Below are 23,065 nucleotides of genomic sequence, written 5' to 3'. Positions count from 1 at the left end.
TTGGCTGCACTACTTGAGGGATATCTCAGAAAGTTGGTCATAAGAAGTAGTTACAGTAGCCAGAGGAGCAGAACGCAGGCAGCTGCAGATGGAAAATGAAAGCTCTTGCAGCCTTTGTCATAAAATTTTAGCAATCACAGTATTCAACAGCATTGTTAAATGTAAAATGGTCAGAATAATTTTGGCACTATAAGAACGTATAGTTTTTTCAACATGTGGCACAACCACACTAATGAAGCTACGCAGTGGTATTTTGTAAAAGCAGCAAACAAAGGAATCCTTCATGCACACTGACCCAAACGTATAGATCACTCAATTTAAAAACTGGTCAGCTGGATTGAAACTACACTTAAGAATCCCGCACGTCTACATTTTTTTTTCACACCTGGGAGTTATATCGACCCTTTGACTCTGAACCAAAGGAGTAGAATTCATGAGTCAATGAAGCTAACTTAGCGGTACTGTCTGCGAGTGATATCGGCTAACCCTCCGATTCCCTTGGATTTTAAAGGGCTCCCCCCTCTTCTTTTTTCCCCTTTTTTCTTTTGCCCCTCCCAAGCAATTCTCTTGGCTCCATAGAAACATTGAAAAAAAAAAAAAAAAAAAAAACTGGTCAGGTTTCTGTCTCACAGTCAACTCCAGTGGCTGTAGCATGCACACCCATAGTTACTGCCATAAGTTTACTTTTCACACTTGGCGCAGCATATTAAAATCAGCAGCAGACATCAAGCAGCACATTAGACTTGGTGCCAGACATGGCGCAACATATTAGATTTGGTGCCAGATATGGCAAAGCATATTTGACATGGCGCAGCATATTAGACTTGGCGCAGCATATTAAAGTTCAAAATTTCCGTATAAATTCCACCCTAATTCATATAACCTGTGCTGCTTTTTCCTCTGACATCATAGATCGAATCTAATGAGCCCTTCACATCTTTTACATTATTAGTAATTGTGTTAGTAACTGTCCATCTGAAATTTCTCTTGCTAAAGAGCTTGCCAACATAATTAGTATTTGGAGAGGGAAATTTGAGAAACACGGATTTACATACAAGCAAATAAATGTGTAAATAATACTTATCAATTAGCATCTCAGAGACACTGAGCCATCTGTGCTAGGATGGTATATCTGTAAAAGGTTTGAATTATCTCTGATTTTCCATATGCCTTATAATTATGCTGGCCAGCCAAACTCCATAAGATACCCTGGTAGCCACTATTTGCCTCTGAGAGTTTGTAACTCAGGGCCTGATTCAGACCTGGTCGCTAGGCTGCGTTCGTTGCGATGTTTGCAATCTGCGCATGCGTATAAGATGCAGTGCGCGAACCAGTCCATGCGATCGCGTAGCGTTCGCACCCTGTACACAGACGCTCCGCGAGAATGAGTGACAGGACGTGCCATTTGTGGGTGGTGGCAGGGGTGGTCGATGGAAACAGGGTGTGGTGGTGCGAACGCAGGCGTGTCTGTGCGCCTGAACGCCGTTTCAGGGGCGTGCATAATTAAGACGCATCGTCAGCATATACGTCACATGGCACATGGTTGAATTACACGCTGCAGCACTTGCAGTAGGGTATGGTCAGCCACAAGTGCTACGTATGGGTCCGATGTTACCAATTGTTTAATACACTTCCTGGACATGACGTGTGTTACTAAGGGAAAGTGGGGGTCTTGTGACAGGCTGGTGGGCGTCTAAAAACATACCGTGATCGCAAGGCAAAACACAGTGGGCGTGCTAGCGACCACAGAATTTGCATACTTTAGCTGCTGAAGGCTGCATGCGAACACATCCTAGCGAACAGGTCTGAATCAGGCCCTCAGTTGTAATCTCCTAATACAGGAAACCACAACCTCACTGATCGTGATTAACTCTAGAACGCTAACATCTTCTCAGAAAGTATCTATCCTTTCTGCACCTTCCTGTTCCAAGACTCCAAACAATACTCAAAGACATTAAAAACTTTTCTCTCAAATGTCGCCTTGTAGAAGACTTGCCGTTATAATCCTCTTTCAGATATCTGAGTCTTTCACTAGTATCTCCCTCCACCCTCAAGAAACCTAACATACTGCCTGCATACTTGACCAGCTTCACTACTGGGTCACCTTGTAACCTGGTAAAACATTGTCAAAATGGAAGAAGCTGCTCTAGTACATAATAAGAATCATCGGCTGCTGGCTAGAAGACTAACCACAGCACCCAAACTTATCTAACCTATAGTTGTCCAATATACTACAAGCATAATGTGTTTATACTTCTCTCTAGATATACAAGCTTTCCTCCTCACATAGCCCGTTGCCCTCTCTACGGCCTAAATGCTCCCATTATAGAATAGGCCATATGATAATGGCTACCAGAGTACTATTTGCCCAGGCACCTCCCTCCTTTGGGGCCTAGGCCAATAGTGCTTTTGTAAATCAAAGAAAATTCTCTTATTCCAAGTCCACTCCCCTTTTTATCCCAGATTACTCGGTGGAATAATTGGAACAATGTTAATCCTACTCCCCCATAATTGAACAAAGATCATTTATGGGTAGTTATTCAGTAAAATGCATTTTTAAAAGTGGAAAAAGGAGAGTTATGGTAAAAGTTACCTTTGTTAACTCTCTTTCTTCAAAGTCCATAGGGTCCACAGGGAGACAATGGGGTGTAGCTGGGACCTTTGAGGACCGGACACAACTAATAAGCCCAAGGCAGGAGCAAGATAAGAGAGAAGGAAAACTGGTACACTGAAGAATCACGCTCTCACACAGAGAAGGAAACAAGTGACAAAGAGGAAAAACCCATAGAAAAAAGTCAGAGCGTGTGTCCTGTGGACCCTATTGACTTCGAAGAAAGAGTTAACAAAGGTAAGTTATACCATAACTCTCCTTTTCTTCTTCAGAGTCCATAGGGCTTCGCAGAGAGACAATGGGGATGTCCCAAAGCAGTTGTTCAAGGGTGGGGACGCTCCTCAGCTGACAAGAGAACCCTACGCCTGAAGCAACCATCCTGAGAGGCAAATGTATCAAAGGCATAAAACCTAAGAAAGGTGTGGACAGATGACCAGGTGGTTGCCCTGCATAGCTGTTCAGCTGAGGCGCCACGCCGGGCTGCCTACAAGGGACTCACAGAGCGAGTAGAATGAGCAGATGCTGTAGCCGGCACAGGAAGGCCAGACTGCGTGTAAGCCTGTAAGATAGTCATGCAAATCCATCTGGCCAGAGTCTGTTAGCTGGCCATCCCTTCTTATGGAATCCATATAGGACGAAGAGGGAGTAAGATTTCCTGATGGAGGTAGTATGGTCCATGTAGATCTATAAAGTACGGACCATATCCAAAGAGGCCTCACCTGCCGAGAGGTCTGGTGATTGAAAGGCCGGAACCACAATTTTCTCATTTAGGCCCGTATTCAATTTGAGGTGAAAAGCCGTTTTCGTGTGTTTTTGGCGGCAACTTTTCGCCGATGACGTCATTTCGTCAGGCGGAAAAGTATCGCCATATTCAATTTGAAAGACTTTCCACCTAGGCGGAAAGTCAATGCAATGTAATAGTTTCGCCTATGAATAGCAGGCGGAAAAAAGTGCAGAATTGGGGTTTTGGGGTGCAACGTTGTGGGAACCCCCGTGCAGCCTTCAGACAGTCCCCCAAAGGTAAACTGTCAAAAATGTTTTAAAAAACACTTAACATTGCAGGGCCTTGCAGAAGGTAGATTTTTCACGGTTTTTTAAACTTCACTTTAGCAACTTTAAAATATGCTGACCCCCATTTTCAAGTACCCCAAATTTGCTGGGATAAGTTATTTTCTGCAAAAAAAAAACCCTCCTGAATACTATTCTGCACCACTTATACAAAAACACTATTTAGCAGCTATTGAGCCCGTTTAAAAACACCAAATACCTTCAGCAAGCCAAACCAGGGGGTACCATAGGGAACCCCCATGCCAGTGCATCTTTTGGTGGGGTGTCAGGCTGACTTCCCCAAATCTGAATGACTTTCCGCTTGTTTAAGTTTTGTCGGGTCACGTTTTCGCCTACTTTCAAATTGAATACGGCGATACACGCGCGATACTTTTCCGCCTGCAAAACAGGCGAAAAGTTCTGGGAGGCGAAAAAGTATCGCGGTGCGCTCAAATTGAATACGGCTCTTAGGTGGAAAAGAGAGACCACCTTGGGAAGGAAGCCCGGGCGTGTTCTAAGAACCGCCCTGTCCCGATGAAAGATTAGAAAGGGGGAGCGACATGAAAGCTCCTCTAAATCCAATACTCTACAGGCAGATGCGATAGCCAGAAGAAACAATCTTTGCAGTAAGCCACTTGACATCCAGGGGTTGGAATGGAGGTTCCTGAAGTGCGTGAAGCTCCACTGACAAATCCCATGGAGCCACGGGAGGGACAAAGGGAGGTTGTATATGTAGAACACCTTGGAGGAGGGTGTGAACATCCGATAGGGGAGCAATTCTGCGCTGGAACCAGATGGACAGAGCAGAGACGTGTACTTTCAGAAATGCTAGGACGGAGGCCTAGATCTAATCCAGCCTGCAGAAAGGTAAACCTTAAAAACTTGAGGGTCATAGTTTCTCGGAGAACACCATTGGAAATATGTATGCCATATTCGGTGATAAATTCTGGCTGAGGCCGGTTTACGTACTCTGAGCATGGTCTGGACCACAGAGCTGGGAAATCCCTTAGCCATTAGGAGGGATGTCTCAAAAGCCAAGCCTTTAAAAAACAGATGGGCTAGGTCCGGATGTAGACATGGACCCTGAGACAACAGGTCTACTCATAGAGGAAGTTGAAGAGGAATGTCTATGGAGAGACTCTGAATATCGGAGTACAAATGGCGTCTGGGCCAAGAAGGAGCTATCAACAGGACTGTGCCTCCTTCCTGCTTGAACTTCCGAAGAACTCGAGGAAGCAGAGATATTGGGGGAAAGCGGTATGCCAAATGGAAGTTCCATTTAATTGACAAGGCGTCCACGAAGGCTGCGTCGGGGTTCCTTGTCCTGGAAGTTTGTTGTTGTGTCTTGAGGACATGAGATCCACATCCGGCAGACCTCATTTGTCCACCAGAAGCTGAAAGACTTCTGAATGTAGAAACCACTCTCCTGCATGCATGTCGTGACGGCTGAGGAAATCTGCTTCCCAAACGAGAACTCCCAGGATGAATACCGTGGAGATGGCTGTGAGATGGCGTTCGGTCCATGTGAGAATGTGGGACACTTCTGCCATTGCTGCCCGACTGTGCCTCCTTGGTTATTGAGGTAGGCCACTGCTGTGGCGTTGTCGGACTTTACTTGTACTGACATGCCCTGAAAAATATTCTGAGCCAGAGTGAGAGCTCTATAGATGGGTCGAAGTTCCAAGACATTGATTGGTAACTCTGCCTCGACTGGGTATCAGCAGCCCTGGAAGGAGTGTTGGCCAGTCACTGCGCTCCATCCTCTGAGGCTTGCATCCGTGGTGAGGAGAGCCCAGTTTATCAGCCACCCATGCGCTTGCTGGAAGGAAATTGTTACCTGCAGATGGCAGTGAAGAATCTCTGGGGAGCTGGCCAATAGAAAGAGGTCGATTAAGTATGGGAGTAGTCTGATCCCTTGATGATGAAGGGAGGCCGCCATAACTGCAATAATTTTGGTAAAGACCGGAGAGGCCGTTGAGAGACCAAACGGTAGGGCCTGAAATTGATAATGCTGCTGTAGGATAGCTAACCGGAGATATTGCTGATGAGAAGGCGCTATAGGTACAGTACATGTAGGTAAGCGTCCTGAATGTCCAGAGACACCATAAAATCCCCAGGCTACATAACCATGATAATAGACTGGAGGGTTTAAACTTGTTCAGGGATTGAGGTTGCGGATTGGCTGATGAGACCCATTGGGCTTCTGAACCAGGAAAAGGTTGGAATAGCCCTTGCCTTGTTGTGAGGAGGGGACTGGAATTATTACTGCTGAATGGCTTTTTGGAGCAGCAGGGCCTTGCTTGGTCCGATGGAGGCCCTGTGCAAAAGAACTGCTGGGGAGGTTGCCTTAGGAAGGATAGAGCATATCCGTGGGAGACCACTTCTCTTACCCAGGCATCTGATGCCAAACCTGGGCGAAGTGAAGAAGTCAGCCTCCCACCCTGGGAGCCCCCAGGGAGAGGCCAGTCCCGTCGGGCTGTAGGCTTGTCTTCAGACTTGGTAGGTGGACATCTAGTAGCCCAGGCTTGTTTGGCCCTGGCTTGGAGGTCTTGGCTGATGCCTGCTGCCCTGGAAAGGACTGACCCTTAGCTTTTCCTTGAGGGCGAAAGGACCAAAAGGATGACGTCCGAGGCTCTGTATTATATGTAGAGGACAGGAACGCAGTCTTGGAAGCTGCCAAAGTAGTCACAATTTTATCTAATTCTGAACCAAATAGGATATCTCCAGAATAAGGAAGAGACTCCAGAGCCCTCTTTGAGCCCGAGTCTGCTTTCCAGGAACGGAGCCAAACAATACAGCGGGCCACTACCAAAGTGGTAGATATCCTGGAGGCCAGGAGAGCCGTATCCATAGCTGCTTCTCCCAATTAGGAGGCTGCATTTCTACTGTGAGATATGAAGGATAGTTGTTCCCTTGAACCATCAGGGGGAAATGTCTCTTCTAGGGCCTCAGCCCAATTCTCAATGGCTTTTGCCACCCAGACCATAGCCCTAGCAGGACGAGTAATAGCTCGTGTAAGAGAGTATATGGATTTGTGACAAGCTTCTATACGCCTATCTGTAGACTCCGCCAAGGAGGTGGCAGTATGTATGGGTAAGGTGGCATTCTTAACCAGATGAACCGGGCATATTCCATGCTTCACTCATGTGATCAGATAGCTGATCAGAGTGAGGGAACACTGGAACCTTCTGTCGTTTAAAAAGTGGTTGTTTTTTCTTAGGAGCGGGTGCTTCAGCTTTTGTTTGTAAAATAGATTTTACAGCTCTCACAAGAGCAGGTATATTTAATTTAGAGGGTGGCTGCTCATCTCCTTAGACGGAGTCAGAGTCAGAGTGGGCTGCGTCTTTTACCTCCCCAGATGATATACAGTATCAGAATCAGATAACTGAGTGGACTGGGAAGATAACACAGCACGTTTAGTAGGTAAAGGCTTTGCAGCATTTGCTGAAAAACTGTAGGAGGTATTAGCCAAACTCTGTACTGAGGTAGACAGTACCTCTACCCATGGTGGAGGCAAAGGAATTGCAGGGAGTACCTGCTGTGGCCATCCCACTGGGGGGCTACCACGGGGACTGCTAAGTGGTCCGCAATCTTTGTCAGCACCTAAGAAAAGGCAACCCAGGGTGGATCCTGAGGAGACACCGGGGCTGAGGGGCTGGAGTCTGTGCAACAATTAGTACAAAGACTGTCCTGAATTAGGTCCTCTGGGGCTAAGTCCACTGAGCAGGACTTACAAGACACCAGAGTAGGAGGAGCAGCATCAGCCTGCTTGTTATTCTTTCCTCTGCTAGACATAGCCACAAGAATAATAAAATACTATTATACCTTAGTATGTCAGGGTAAATTAGAATAAAGGGAAAGGTATAAGCTGACAGTATAGAAAGTAGAGATCAGCGCTAGCACAAGTCACAAACAAACGCAGAGAAAAAACAGGATTTTGGTACTTACCGATAAATCCCTTTCTCCGATTCCACAGGGGACAATGGAGTTCAAGACAGTGGGGTATAGACGGTGGTAGAGTAGAGCCTGGCACTTTAAATAATTTAGAAGTGTGACTGGCTCCTCCCCCTCTATGCCCCATCAGCCCCAGTTTAAGAACTGAGCCCGAGAGGAGACGGAGGACAACAGGAAAACGAGAAGGAGAAGACCACAGAACGGAACAATACCGACTGAAGGAAAACAGAGGAAACCACTGCAGGGAACACATGCAGTCACACAACTATATAAAGACCCACAACAGGCAGGTACGCCGCGCCGGGCGGGCGTCCAGTGTCCCCTGTGGAATCGGAGAAAGGGATTTATCGGTACGTACCAAAATCCTGTTTTCTCCTTCATCCACTAGGGGACACTGGAGTTCAAGACAGTGGGGACGTCCCAAAGCCAACCTCCCGGGTGGGAAGCGCGGAGAACATGCTGACCCTTCGGCCAACCGAACAGGGACCGCATAGAACCGGAGGTTCAACGGAAGGCAAGAGCTGAGAATCAAGTGTCGTGAGCCAGGAGACAAACAGAACTCCGTGCGGAACAGACACAGAATACCACAACGTACAGTAGTCGAATGGAATAAGCGGCTAGCGAGAAAACACCCTCAGATGAGAAGCATCAGAACACTGTAAACTCAGCTGAAAACAGACCAAGCCATACTGTTGGGAGAAGAGAACTCCTACCCGAATCCATAGGAGAAGGGCAGTAACCCGAGAAGAAACCTCAAGGAAACCGTACCAGAGTCGGAAACAGGAAGCTGCCACATTTTGCAGATAGCAGAATACCAGCACTGCTGGACATAACTCATATAGATAGAAGTATAACGATACCAATCTACAAAAACAGAGAGTCCACAAACTCCTCACAAAGAGTATACAGGGAGGTAAAAGTCAAGGCCGCACAGTCACCCTGAACCCTTCTGGAAGTCCAAGTACTACAAAGTTGTTAACCAGCAGAAGGATGAGACCATAGAAATCTCCAAAGAGAGGAGATCACCCTGGCCATGAGGCGGCTTCGAGAGGATTGAGATTACAATACCTTTCAGAGGGTCAGACCTCAGTACAACCCATGCTGAGAACAGGAATAAACCAGCAACTGAAACCCTGACGCTAAAGAGAAACAACGGACAACTTCCAACATGATGGAAGTGCATAGGCAGTAGTAACTGCTGGCCTGAACATAGCATGAGAAAAACCAGGAAGATACCAGTCAGGTACCTGTCAGTATGATAAAAATATCAACAGCTACTGAACAGGAAACCCACCAGGCCCCCTGAGTGGAACATAGTGACTGTCACACTTCTATGTAAAGATGTGCAGTAGCCCAGAGATGTGCTTTGGTCCATAACACCAACAGATTCTAGTAGAATTGTTCTCAATGTTGTAACTATGCACCCAGACTCCAGGAAAATTCTAAAGTGTAGAGCCAACTGATTAAAAGAGCGGATGGCTGCTAGGAGGCAGTAAGGGTATGTATGTCAGTTTACCTGAAATAGGAGCCTCTACCGAGGCATTAGTGGATAAGCTCTCACCTGTGAGCGACCAGAAGCCCTCTGGCCGAAATGTAGAATGTCACTGACCTGTTCTATCGCAAAGCAACCCACCACATTAGGAATAGAGAGTAGCTTCAGTGGGCTAAGACCAATGGTCTACAGCACATACTTCAGTCTGGAGATGTGCAGTAGAAAATACTGTGGAAACTAGCAAAATGTTAGTGGAGACAAGAAGGTCGTAAAACAGGACTCTATACCTGAGCCTGTTCCATTAGAGACGTGTATCTGTAGATTATACTTATACCCCAAAAACGGTCTGCTAGTTTAAGTATCCTTACACCAATATTTACAATGTGTATTATGCCCACCAATCTAATATAACCCAGGTCTGTCCCTGCCTAAATCGGTAGGTGGCCCTAGGCCTTCAAGATATGAATTGTACCTAAGGGCCCTTTAGACTCATTCTATTGAGATATGCGACAATAATATGGAGTACCGGAATCGATACTGAGAAGGGTACCTGTACTTAGACATAGAACTCGTTAGTTATCCCAAGCAAAGAAGGGAGTGATAACCCCAGTAGGGTTAAACAGAAAACAGGTTTTTGTTTCCCAATTATTAGGAAATATACAAAGAATGGGCGTCTTACAAGCTTGCTACCAAGTGCATCACTGTAATGATAATAGGTCCCCCGAAACGGGGCGCCATAGATATAGACTGACATGAACCGAGCTATATAAGTATATATCCTTATATACATGTGACATGTCTAGGGTCCATGCTAGAAGCAATGCCTTAGGGAATTGTGACTATCACTATGTAAACTGCAGCACATGACTTAGATTATAGAGCCACCATATAATATGTATGGATATAGCCTACAGCTTCTGGTAATCCCAGGCGGCTTCCCATGCGTGGTATTATAGGTAACCTAATGCTTGTGGAAGTATAGGCCTCCTACACATATACATGTATATACAGACACAACCCAATCCCCCGGGAGAGATCGTGTTAAGCGGAGTTATTGTACCAACTTCCGCATCAGGAGTCCAGCCTCCAATCGCAGCCTTCTATCAATATGCTAGGTATCAGACATAAAACCGATAAGAACAGATCCTACCCCTGCTCTTATGGTAAGGATAAGAAGCGATATCCATATAGGCATACGCATACCTTCATACAAATTTAGTAGGTGACGATAATATTGTAAAACTAGAACATGAGCAAAAATTAAAGCCATGGAAGGAACTCCAAGGACAAATTTCACTCTAGCATGTATATGTTTCTACTACAGGGCTAGTATAAAATACAATATACATTATATATATATATATATATATATATATATATATACACACATATATACATACCATACCCGTGGCTTACCCCCCCGCAGGGGGACTGCTCATGTACCGCGTGTGGCCGTCACTCAGCTACTGCTCAGGGGCAGGATATGGTAGCTGCGTGCTGTCCCAGACTGGTTTCGATCCTGGGACCCTTCTGTTACAGGTGTACTCGCCTTAGCAGGTGAGCCCTTTTAGCGCCAGATTAACCCACTTTTCGAAGTGGGAATCAAAAAGACTACCTCAGTGCTGTGAGGCAGTAATGCCAACAACTACACTAGCCGCACGTTACTAACCTCTTCCTGTATGTGCTGCCGAAGGGAACACATGAGATATAAATAGATGCACATATGCATACCTTCTAAGGTAAGCACAGAAAACTGGTGAAAGGTTTTAAGACCAGCCTATAATGTAGTATATGTGCTGCCACATATATGCATGGGAAGTCTCTTTAAGGCGAGCCCATGTGAGGCATAAGCCTGGGGATGGGACGCCAAAGTGTGCTAACCCTGGGTGAAGGGTATGCTATAACCATAAGTTCTGGCAGCAGCACCAGAACAGTAGAGCTAGTACACCATGAGGCTATGATACTTCACAGGCTGAGATATCAAGCCATTAGATTAAGCTAGGCGCCCTTTGTTAAAGAACGAAGGGAAGCCTGCCAAGCGGCGCTGCATTGGCGGGACTGTCTCGCCAACCCCTCGCTTCTAGCTGTGATGCATCGATTGAACTGGCCTCTTTCAGAACCGCCTAACGTGGTGTTATGTGCAAAAGGGAATTGGGCTAGTGCCCATACAGCTAGCAACCAGCTATCCACTGTAGCTAGCACTAAACTCCTATTATACAAGGACAGGGCCTCCCCTACCTTTTGCGCTGAAGCACTCCCAGTGTGGTAGTCGTAAGAGACCCACGCTAAAGCACTCCCTGCTGCGGGTAGTGCACTGAGCTATACTGCTTGTGTGCAGGCAGTAACTACAGTCCTTAAAAGGGAAACAGGGGGCGCTGTTTGTTCATGAATACCGCGCTGTGCGTGTGCAAACTGCTACACTCCAGTTAGCACAGCGCTGCTAGCCCCCTTAATAGTATAAAGCGGTGATGCTGTCCTGCTGTGACAGGAGTGTGATGGTCATACAGCGCTGCATCGTGGAGCCGCATTGTGCTGGTATAACGTAAGGCTATTAGCCCTATGTTATAGCTAACAGGGAAGCCTGCTCAGCCCAGCCAGGAGCTGCGGGACGCGGCATCTCCTCCTGAGATTTAGATGAGGAGCGTTGCTAATTGTTAAGATGAGCCTAAGCAAAAACAGTGCTGCCTGCACCGGGAGAACATACAAACTCCACACAGCAAGAGCCGTGGAGAGATCCGAGCCCTGCGCTGATACTTATTTGTAGCTAGCACTTAAAAGCACTCCCTCCTACTTGTGCTAGCAGCACTCCCAGCGTGGGAGGGGGAGGGAGTCGCATTAATTAACCCTGTTGCAGGAGTTAGGAGGCAGCCGCGCTCATTCAGGCGCTGGTCTGCACTGCACTGCATCTTTAACCAGCGGTAGGCAGTTGTGGCTGCCCCGCTGGTTGGGCTGTTGCGTGCTCGCAATTAGGGCCGCGAAGGGGGCGTGGCTTTGCCCCGAGTGCGGCCGCCATTTTAATACTGGGGGGCTACTGCTGCCTGCTTTAGACGCGGCAGGATGCCCTCCCAGGTACCTCTGAGGTCCCTTCACGGGGGGACTAATGCCGAGTATGTCTGCGCAGCCGCGCTAACGGACCGGCAGACCGCGCTGCTCTCAGATGAGGGCTTAGAGCACGGGCCCGACTACAGATGGCGCGGCTCTTATTAGACGCGGCAGGATGTATGACGCCCTATCAGTGTGTGCGCGCGCGCGCGTGCACTGTAAGGCTCGCCTCTGCCCACTTACTAGGAAAAAGTGGGCTGGGCGTAATGTAGGGAAGACATCCTTCCTCCCGGCCCTTCTCTGCCTCATGTAGAGGGACTCGTCTGGTCTCCTGAAGCCCGCCATTACACTACCAATGGCAGATGGCAGGACCTCCCCTGTGCTTCACTATTTAGTGAGCAGCGGTGCGGCGTCTGTCATCTGTGTGATTACTCACACCGCCCAGCGTTTCTACTCCCATATAGAGAAGGGAGGAACAGGCGTCTCAGTGACAGTCACGGAATCACTGCCGCTTAACACGCACTTGCAGGGGCCCGCGCTCCATCCCCTCGTTAATAGGAGGGGGATGGCTAGGTATAAGCCAGAGACCCGGACGCTGACTGTCGAGTGCAGCGGCAGGTCTCGTCAGCAGCTCCGACACTACCACTTTCACTGGCAGGGGGAAGGAGCCGTGAGTGACAGCCATGCAGTGTGCGCTGTCCCTGAGCCCAGCGTTTTGGCCCACCACTCCAGCTAGTCAGGAGTAGTGGGATATACTTACGGACTGCTGCGGTCGGGTTGCTGGGCAGGGGGGCAAATGAGGAAACCCGGACACGAACCGGTTTCAGTTGTGGCGGGTCCTCATGGAGTCCGATGACTCTGTTTAAAGTCCCCCCTCAGGGTCACCGGACACAGACTGCAGTAGCCGTGTGGTGCCCTCCCGGCGGCTCCCACGTAGCAGGCAGACTGCCACAGTAAGCAGCCTGCCTGTCCTCAGCTTGTTAAATAAAAAAAAATAAAAAAAATTAAAAATTATATGAGAAAGGCTGGAGACAGCCTCATGTGCGACCGGCTCTCTCGGGCACATTCTAAAAACTGGGGCTGATGGGGCATAGAGGGGGAGGAGCCAGTCACACTTCTAAATTATTTAAAGTGCCAGGCTCTACTCTACCACCGTCTATACCCCACTGTCTTGAACTCCAGTGTCCCCTAGTGGATGAAGGAGAAACGTTATATATCTGCAATTTGCACTACAATCAACTACACAGACCGCAGCGGCTGTTAGGATATAGCACTGTATAACCTGGCCCGTGGGAGAGGTGTACAGGGAGACTAGACCCAGCATTCCCGGAGACCTGTGAAGCAGAAAATGGCTGCCGCGCATCTCTGAGGGGGCGGAGGGTGAGGGAGGAGCAGCTCAGGGCAGTGGAATGGCGCCCTGAGCTGGGGGAAGGGCTGCAGGGAGAGCGCCTTCTCTCCATGCTGACTTTAACCACCAGGTCCCCTGGCCTGTAAATATGCCTCTGCGCCAGTATAATAATGCCCCGGAGAGCTAGTGGAGTCGCACCAGTGTCCACATCAGCGCCTCCGGTCCGTCTACTGAAGGTAGACTGTGTAAAGACTCACCTGTCCCCTGGATTACGGGCTGCAGTCTGGGGTCCGGGCGAGCCTGCTAGCTAGTCCCTCTCAGAGCCCCACCAGGTACCTAGCTGGGGCTTGGTGTCACGGCACCGCGGAGAGGTGATGGAGCAGCGGCGCGGACAGTCTTTTGTTGCTGCACAGTTTAAAATACCACAAATAAAAATAAGCTTAGGCTGCTTGAAGCAGCCCCTCTGTTAAAAATGGTGACCCAGTTCCTGCCAGACACCAACGAAACTTAAAATTTTCTACCAATATACTTGATGTGTACTTGGTATAAATACAGTAAGTAACAGGTTGAGAATCCCTATGATCTGACAGCATGTATAAATATTGGTAACATGCACTTTAGGAAATTTAATTTTGGCAAAACCTTTTATAGGTCTAATTTTTTGAACACTAAGATATGTGGCTTGTTCACTGAATGGGCAATTGGTGGCAGAATATAATTTAGTATTGCTACCAACCTGTGTCTGCTCCTACTCCCTTTGTACAGAGACCCCATTGGCGGTCCCATAACCAAGAGACTGTACCACTAGTACTTTCCTCTTATTTTGTTCATCCACTAAGCCATCAGGCACTGCATACCAATTAGTCTTTAACCTAGCCATGACACTGATCACCCAGTTGGTGCCACTAGCTGTGTGTGCAGGGGGAGGAATGAAAGAGTCAAGCAAGGTGTTATTAGCCAACTAACAGTCTTTGTATTTTCTTAGTCCGTTACCAAGTTTTCAAAGAATAAACTTAGCGAAAGATCAATTTGCACTATTACTTCATATCTCTCTCTGTATGCTGGTCCCATTAACACCTCAGGGGCCTGCTGGTTGCGTTGAAGAAATAACAGCGTTTACCTCCAAAGGGTGCAAGTGGTCAGTAGTGCTGCGGTGAGGTATGAAGGTGGGAGCAAGGTTGAAGGGCACTTATAGTGGTAAAAAGCACACTTGGGAAACAGCAGAGAAGAAATCGGTCCTTGATTGTGTGGCAAGAAGTTTGTCGGCTGCTTAGGGAGTGTGCATATGTGTATAGCAGGGGTCAGGGAACTTTTTTACCTTTTACACCAAAATATATTTAGATAATTTAATGATTTTTTGCAGCTAATTTAGGAAGCTTCAGATCTGACTGTACATGTATGGAAACCCTGAGGCACATATATTACAGTTATTACAATTGCCTTACTCAACCTAAACCTTCTTAAGACCATCATTATTATATTCAATGCCATAAACTAGAAATTTAGAAATTCTAGGTGTGGCATTGAATAAAATATTAATGATCTAGTCTAGAATGCAACTAGATCATGTAAATAGTGCTTTTTGATCATGTACAAAACTATGAAAATGTAATTACAGTTGCTTTCCTGTTCATTACAGTAATAGTACCATATCTTAAGTGTTTATGTTAACTGCTCATTTTAATATAGAATTTAATTGACTGTACACGATCCAAACATAATTCATTCTGCAAACACATGCCAGTAATGATAGTGGCCCTACAACTGCACATAACTCAGAGTATACATGTCTGTATGTACCTGATGTTACCGGGATCTCAAACTTGGCTGAGTCCTGAGGAGGTAGGTTAAAAAACTCCATGGAGGAGGATGAGGACACAGTTTGTCCTGAGAAGCTACTGGAAGCCTAGACAAACAAGACATCAGATGTAACATTTATTGCATTAACATATAATTATAATTAGGCTGTCACATGGAACTAGAAATGAAGATGTATATATAAAACAAATGCGCACAGGTGGCTGCAAAGGGGAACTGTCAAAGGGGAGGGGGGGGGGGGGGTCATCAACCACCCAACAAAAATACAGCCAGTAAGAGAAGTAGACAGAACCCACTACTGCACTGCGCACTACCATAAAACAACAATGTAAATTACGTAAAAGAATGATCTATTACGAAAAGATAGTCCAATAATACCACATCGGAGGTCCAAATTCCAGTATCGCAGAGAGGCTATTGTCTTACTCCAGTTCGTTGGAAAGTCTGTCCATATAGAGACAAATATGCTCCCTTCCAGTAAGTCTACAATCAGTCTTCCTCTTCTGTCAAATGTTCTTTCAGAATATGGAGAAGAAAAGGAAACAAAAGAAAAAAACAATGGTGTAGTATATCACAACAGGGTACTTGACTTATAACTGCCAGATGAAATAGTTTGGTCCTTCCCCTTTAAATGGAGATCACAAATAGTCGTACCGTACTTACGTAATAGTGTTACGGTTTCCTCATATAAAAGGTATCAAATTGCAATTTCCATATCACCAGCGTGCACTCATCCAATTATAAATTTCACCCTCGTGAAGTGAATAATAAGGAGCAGAAAGATGGGCGTACCCAAACTCACACAAGAGATCGAGATGATATGTCCATAAAAGGTATCTTTAAAATCCCAATTGCTTTTCTTTATAATCCTGGACACTTTTCTTTCCTCTCTGAAGAGGAAGAGATCATCTGGAGTGGGAAAGGCCGAACCTATCTCCCACTTCAGAGAGGAAAAATACTGTAAGTGTCCAGGATTATAAAGAAAAGCAACTGGGACTTTAAAAATACCTTTATGGACATATCTCGATCTCTTGTGTGAGTTGGGGTACGCCCATCTTTCTGCTCATTATTCACTTCACGAGGTGACATTTATAATTGGATGAGTGCACGTTGGTGATATAGAAATTGCAATTAAAGATACCTTTATATTAGGGATGTGCAGGCTCGGTTCTACTCGATTCCGTTCGTTTTTTTTTACCGAATCTTATTGGGTATCAGCTGTCACGAGTTTTGGATAGCCAATAAGATTTGGTATAAAAAACCGAACGGAACCGAGTAGAACTGAGCCTGCACATCCCTACTTTATATGAGGAAACCATAACACTTAAGTGAGTATGGTACGAGTATTTGTGATCTCCATTTAAAGGGGAAGGACCAAACTATTAACAGCCCATTTCATCAGGCAGTTATAAGTCAAGTACCCTGTTGTGATATTCTACACCATTGTTTTTTTCTTTTGTTTCCTTTTCTTCTCCATATTCTGAAAGAACATTTGACAGAAGACGACTGATTGGAGACTTACTGGAAGGGAGCATATTTGTCTCTATATGGACAGACTTTCCAACAAACTCAAGTAAGACAATAGCCTCTCTGCGATACTGGAATTCAGACCTCTGATGTGACATTTTTGGCCTATCTATTCATAATAGCTCATTATTTACATTGTTGTTTTATAGTAGTGCGCAGTAGTGGGTTCTGTCTACTTCTCTTGCTGTCACATAGAACGGTTTAACAGAATACAGGTCAGCACCCTAGTTACAGTGTATCTTATCACTTCATTCACAGATCCCAGGTTCACATCATTTTGTATGCCGATCAAGCCCTTCACTTCCATTAATGGGCTGGTAAGTGAGGCAGCTATATAGAGATTTTCTTAATTTTACTTGTAGTTTGTTTTAACTGAAAGCTAAACAAAATAACTTACAGTACAGGGCAACACTAGCCGTGACTTGGGCAACCCCCTAACAAGGCTTCTCCGCTATCTCATCCCGCCGCGTCACTTCCGGGTTTCACACACCAGGTGAAGCGTATGGAGCAGCAGGGTGAGAATATACCAGGGGGACACCGTGGCGATGCTTACAACACGCTCAAAGCTAGAGGAGCAGCATAGGGTCAGTTAGGGTAAGAATCATCAACCCATACTGTTCCCTATTACACCGGCCCACACATTTTTCACGGAGGAGCTATAAACATTGCAAAAAAAAATCCTCATCTGTATCTTTCACTCTATATCCCTGCTTGTCTAACCACCCCTCAGTTCTAATGCCTGGTATCACCAAGGAGCGCACTGATTCCTCACCTCATCTCCTGCACCTTTAATTATTCCTATTTCTTTTTCAGCGTTTCATCTCTCAGAACTTTCCAGTCTTTTTCATTTGACCATTTTTTTTTTTTATGTTTAGGTTTATTTCGTTTGGTCATTGTGTATAGCATATACTTTTGCAATTATTTTCAATACACAAGTGTGCTCGTTCGTGCCTTTATACAACTTGCTTTAATTGTTGTAACAATTACTCTTAAACTAATAGAATCTACAAATATTTTTGAATTTACTAAAACAGAAAATTTCATATTATAGATCTGCGACATTTGAAAAATAGGTACTGTTAATTTAGGGTTATTTGCTCTCCCACAAGTAATATTAGAAGTCACAGAGAAAATCTGTGATCATTTAAAATCTATCGGTAGTCCGAGGTTTGTTTATATTGGTCGGAAAAAGAAGTTCTTTCTAATATCCATAATAATTGACATTAGAGGGTGCACTACTCCTTCTGATACACATTTTCTTAATAAACCGTGAAGCGATGACAATTATAAGCAATGACCCTAGAAGACACTGTTTATACACATACTTTTTCCACATATTAAAAATATTTGCATATTATATCATTATGACAGCATATTTCCATAATTTATGCAAATTACTTTAACAAGAACTACCTCTATGTTTACTGGTGTGCACATAAAATTAAAGATGTAGGAGAACTGTACACTATAGTATAAAAGGATCACATATTACCTGGCTAGACACAGACTGAATACTCTGTACAAGATCTTCTCCCTCTGAGGGGCTATTTTTGTTTTGCCAGGTATCCCCCAAAGCAGTAGAGATCTGGAATATAGAACCAGCAAGATATTCTCCATGTACCCCAACTTGAGTAATTAATTGGTATCGCTCTTTAATACCCTTAATATTAGTGAACAAAAAATGTTTGCGTCAATAATATAAGAAATGTCCCCATGAAATAGTGCAGCCTCTTAAACACAGCGAAACTGAAACTTCATGAAATCATATTTATATACACATTTCCGAAGGAGGAGAAGAAATGTCCTACGGTGGCGCACAAGAGAAAAAATATTTATATACACCATAAAATATAACTTTTATTATCTTAATATTAAAATCTTATTTAGTGAAATATTTAAAACAGTAAACAGATTCAAGAATGGTGAGAATAAAGTTAGAAAGGTGATATAGTAAAAATCACACCGACTCACTATATGTGCTGCTATCTTATAGTGTAATAAACTACTATTACTTACAGATGTGAAGATTGTTTCAGTAAAAGTATGAAAAGTGAGTTTATTTATTTGAGTAAATCCGACTTCTGGAGATTAACAATTTAGCTTTTATCCCAACAAACTGTCACACGGGGGTGTTACTGGCGGTTCAAATCCTGACAGCGGCAGTCCGACAAGGGTGAAGATCCCGATTGTCCCTAAGGTAAGTATTGCTAACCTAATTCTCCCCCCCCCCCCCCTAACCCTCCCTTAGGGGTGCCTAACCCTAACCTCCCCCCAAAGTGTCTAACCCTAATCCCCCCTCTAAGTGCCTAAACCTAACCCCCCCTTTCCCCGCAGTCTAAACCTAAGTCCCCCAGGGGTGCTTAACCCTAACCACCCCTTTCCCTAGCCTAAACCTAACCCTCCCGAGGGGGTGCCTAACCCTAAATCCCCCAAGGAGCCCTAAACCTAACCCTCCTACCCTGCGGCTGTCCGCACCAGGCTTACCTTAGTTCGGTATGCCGGTCTTCGGGCGTATGGTTAATGACAGGCGCCGAGTTTACGACGCCTGTCATTAGTACCATGCCGGGATTAGAAAGTCTGGAAGCCGGAGGTCGGTATTTAGACCGTTGGCTTCCAGACTACATCTCTCACATAGTTACAATACAATTGGTATGTGACTTAAACCAACAAGAATAGAATAATTCAGAAATTACTTTCAGTTAACATTAGTTCACATAAATAAGCGCAAACACCTTAGCATATTTTACTTGACAGGAACTGAACCGGAACCCTCTTGGGCGGCTGTCCTCCGGAACCCTGCAAGCTGCAACAGTTAGTACATTGAACACCACATGAAATCACATAACATTGGACACTCAATAAATATCAACTCTATAGATGGCCATTTACTAAACTTATATTGAGCTACAGTCATTTATTAGTCTAACTAACCTTATAAATATATCTAAACTGGTATATGAGCTCACTACTTTAGTAACAGTCCAGCGCTATTCTCACTTTTATGTATGCAACGTTGTCTGGGTTGATGACTCTGACGGAGGCTATTTTATACTAGATAAGACAATAGACCCCATTCAGAGGCGCTCGCAAAATGCGAGCGCTGGCTCTGAATGAGGGTGGCCGCATCTATTTTCTGAGCCGGCCTCCTGGCTGCTCACTAGTCTGTGGGTGACCACCCACAGCTTTAGCGAGCGGCCAGGTTGATGGTCGCGATGGTCAAGACCATTGCGACAATCGGGGCTTGCGACAAGACCCTTGAGGTAGGGTCTCGTCTGCCGCAAGCCCCAGTGAGCTTTGGCTCTATTAGAGCCGGAAGCTCACCACTGACATCACGAGTGATGTCAGTAGGGCCGCCCCCAAACGGCAGGCGTTCCGTCAGGAACGCCTCTGTTTGGCAAGCCACCCCCCCCCACCCCGCCTACAAAACGGTGCGAGCTGTCGATCACCATCGACAGCCACCCCTTTTGTAGTAAGCTCCGGAGCGAGAGACTTTCTCTCTCGCTCCGGGGCTTGCACACGCGCAATACGGCCTCTGCGTGTGCGCAGGGCCTCTACATCGACCCGCTTGTAAATGCATCGGCGCTTGCGAGCGGGTCTGAATGAGACCCAATGTGCCTGGTTAGGAGTTGCAAGTTATCCAATCTCAATTTAAGTCTCCACTGTGCTATTTCTCTAACTCCACTGCTGTAGCAATTTGGCTGCCAGTATTTCTTAATAGGGTGCCTTCCAGTTACTAGTCAGTACTGAGGGGAGCTGCTCTGGTACTATAAGGGTGGATGGTAGTTAGCTGCAGTCTTTGGGACTTGAGGCTCACAGTCTACCTGCTGACTGATTGTCTGAAGCTTTCGCAAAGGGTCCGGTGTCTGCAGATTACGCGTCTCTGGCTGCCGACTGCTGCCAGGTAGGTGCGCAGGTCTGGTCCCCTTCTCTGTTACCTCAGGACTGCAACTGCCAACTGCTGCTCCCTGCCAACTGACACCGGCCTGACACTGGTCATGTGACCTGCTCCTGACCTCTTCAGCAGCTGCAGAGACTGCTGGGAATTGTCTGCCTATGTAATGCCAAGTCAGACGTAATAACTCACATAGTGGGGTATTACAATAGTAAATATGCTTATACAGTATTATGAGTATTGGCAACCTTCATTCATTATGCCATGTGTATGTGATTATATTCAACCTTCAACTGGAGAAATATATATGGTATTGATGTATCACTAGAGTATATCATGCAATTGTAGCAAAATAAATGAATAAAAGAAAAGTATGGCTCTTATGAGTATCTCTGGACCAATAATGTGTCTCTTGTTATTCTGCCAAATTTCGAATGAATGTTAATACTGCATAGAACTACATTATAATTGTTAAGATGTTACCCGGAATATTCACCCCCAGAATACCCCGACAACAATTCAATACATATAAGGGTGTGTTATTAATATGAATATATTAACTCATTCATATATATTAACTCATTCATGTAAATAATTCATACTGCAAACACATGAATGTGTTTGCAGCATTAATTATCTACAAAAATGAGTTAACATATTCATATTAAGAACACACCCTTATATGCATTGAATTGTTTTCAGGGTATTCTGGGGGTGAATATTCCGGTAACATATTAACAATTATAGTGTCGTTCTATGCAGTATTAACATTCATTTGATATTTGGCAGAATAACCAGACCACATTATTGGTCCAGAGATACTCCATACTTCTCTTTTTATTTATTTATTTTGCTTCAATTGTGAATATAATCACATACACATGGCATAAGGAATGAAGGTTACCAATACTCATAATATTATATAAGCATATTTACTATAAGATAGCAGCATATAGTGAGTCAGTGTGATTTTTATTATATCACCTTTCTAACTTTATTCTCACCATTCTTGAATCTATTTGCAGTTTTAAATATTTCACTAAACAAGGTTATAAAATTAAGATAATAAAAGTTATATTTTATGGTGTATAAACATTATTTCTCTTGTGCGCCACCAAAGGACATTTCTTCTCCTCCTTTGGAAATGTGTATATGAATCTCTGTAGTGTTCCCGGCAGCACCCCAACTCATTATCACCCATTCCTGTTCTGAGTATATAGGATTGGGGTTAATTGATTTAAAATAGCTAGTGCAGTGGCTTCCTCTTGCCCCTCTCCTTTCATTTTGAAATCATATTTACACTGATCATTGTTTAGTAATTGAGTAAGCTACGTGCAATGAATGTAATAACTTTATATACACTCTAAACTGAAAGGGGAATGATGACACCGTAGCCTGTACATGAGTTAATGTGATCACTGATATTCCCCCCCCCCCCCCCTCGCTTCTCTATACCTGTATTTCCTCTGCCCCTCTTTTGCCTCTTCCCCTGTTCTCGCTCACTCTTTTTTTCACCCTCTACTCAAACACTTTTTACTTGTTTTGAGCATATAAGATTCATATGTTACCAGTAAAAACACCATCTTTTATCTATAATGCCTTTTCCCTCCCCTTCCAAGCTGTTTCCAGAGTTAATTCAGCTAATCCTACAGTTAGCTTTTGTCATCCAGTATAACCTTGCCCCATAATACATGCCAACTTCTACATTGGTGGTGTACATGTGCACTGCACACCATCGGAAACTTTCAGGGGCATGCTTCACTTGCCGCAATAAAGTGGCCAAACCCTGGATCAGTAAAGTAGGGCCCGGGCAGATGGGTGAGTGAGCGGACTAAGGCCCTGATTCAGAGCTGGACGCTCTGACAGAGAGCTCGCTCTGAATCAGGGCCGTTCCTCTTAGGAGCGGCCTCCTGGCCGCTTGCATAACTGTGGGTGACCACACACAGCTATAACGAGCAGCCAAAATGATGGTCGTGATGGTCAAGACCATCGCGACCATCGGGCTTGCGACGAGACCCTTGTGGTAGGGTCTCGTTGCTGCAAGCCCTGGAGTGCTTTTGGCTCTATCAGAGATGTCAGTGGGGCTGGCCCCAGACGGTAGGCGTTCCCATGGGAACGCCTCCGTCTGGGCAGCCACGCCCCCGGCACGCCCACCAAAGGGGGCGTGCTGTCAATCACCATCGACAGCACGCCCCCTTTGGTGCGAGACCCATAACGACGGCTTGGCCTTCGTTATTCGGGTCTCGCGTAGGCGCACGACGGAGCCGCCTCCGTCGTGCGCATGCGCATTTGGGCAACATCGACCCGCTTGCGAGCGCTCAGCGCTCGCGAGCG

At 45.5% G+C, this 23,065-nt stretch overlaps 1 protein-coding gene across 5 annotated transcripts in view; it reads right to left on the bottom strand.

Annotated features, from left to right (window-relative positions):
• The window catches only part of SEC31B (SEC31 homolog B, COPII component), a 187,181-nt gene that overhangs the window by 59,011 nt on the left and 105,105 nt on the right, over nucleotides 1-23,065 (bottom strand). For 4 of the 5 annotated variants that reach the window (XM_088475642.1, XM_088475644.1, XM_088475643.1 and 1 more), the window contains exons 13-14: nucleotides 18,332-18,424; nucleotides 15,295-15,400 (exon numbers count right to left, since the gene is read on the bottom strand). In XM_088475642.1, the coding sequence (XP_088331768.1) occupies nucleotides 15,295-15,400; nucleotides 18,332-18,424 (199 nt within the window). The remainder of the gene's footprint in view (nucleotides 1-15,294; nucleotides 15,401-18,331; nucleotides 18,425-23,065) is intronic. The other variant, XM_088475645.1, reaches the window with a different exon arrangement.

The sequence above is a fragment of the Taudactylus pleione genome, unplaced genomic scaffold (genome assembly GCF_031769625.1).
Source record: "Taudactylus pleione unplaced genomic scaffold, aTauple2 ptg000016l, whole genome shotgun sequence".
NCBI lineage: Eukaryota > Metazoa > Chordata > Amphibia > Anura > Myobatrachidae > Taudactylus > Taudactylus pleione.
This window is presented reverse-complemented; position numbering and strand designations above follow the sequence as displayed.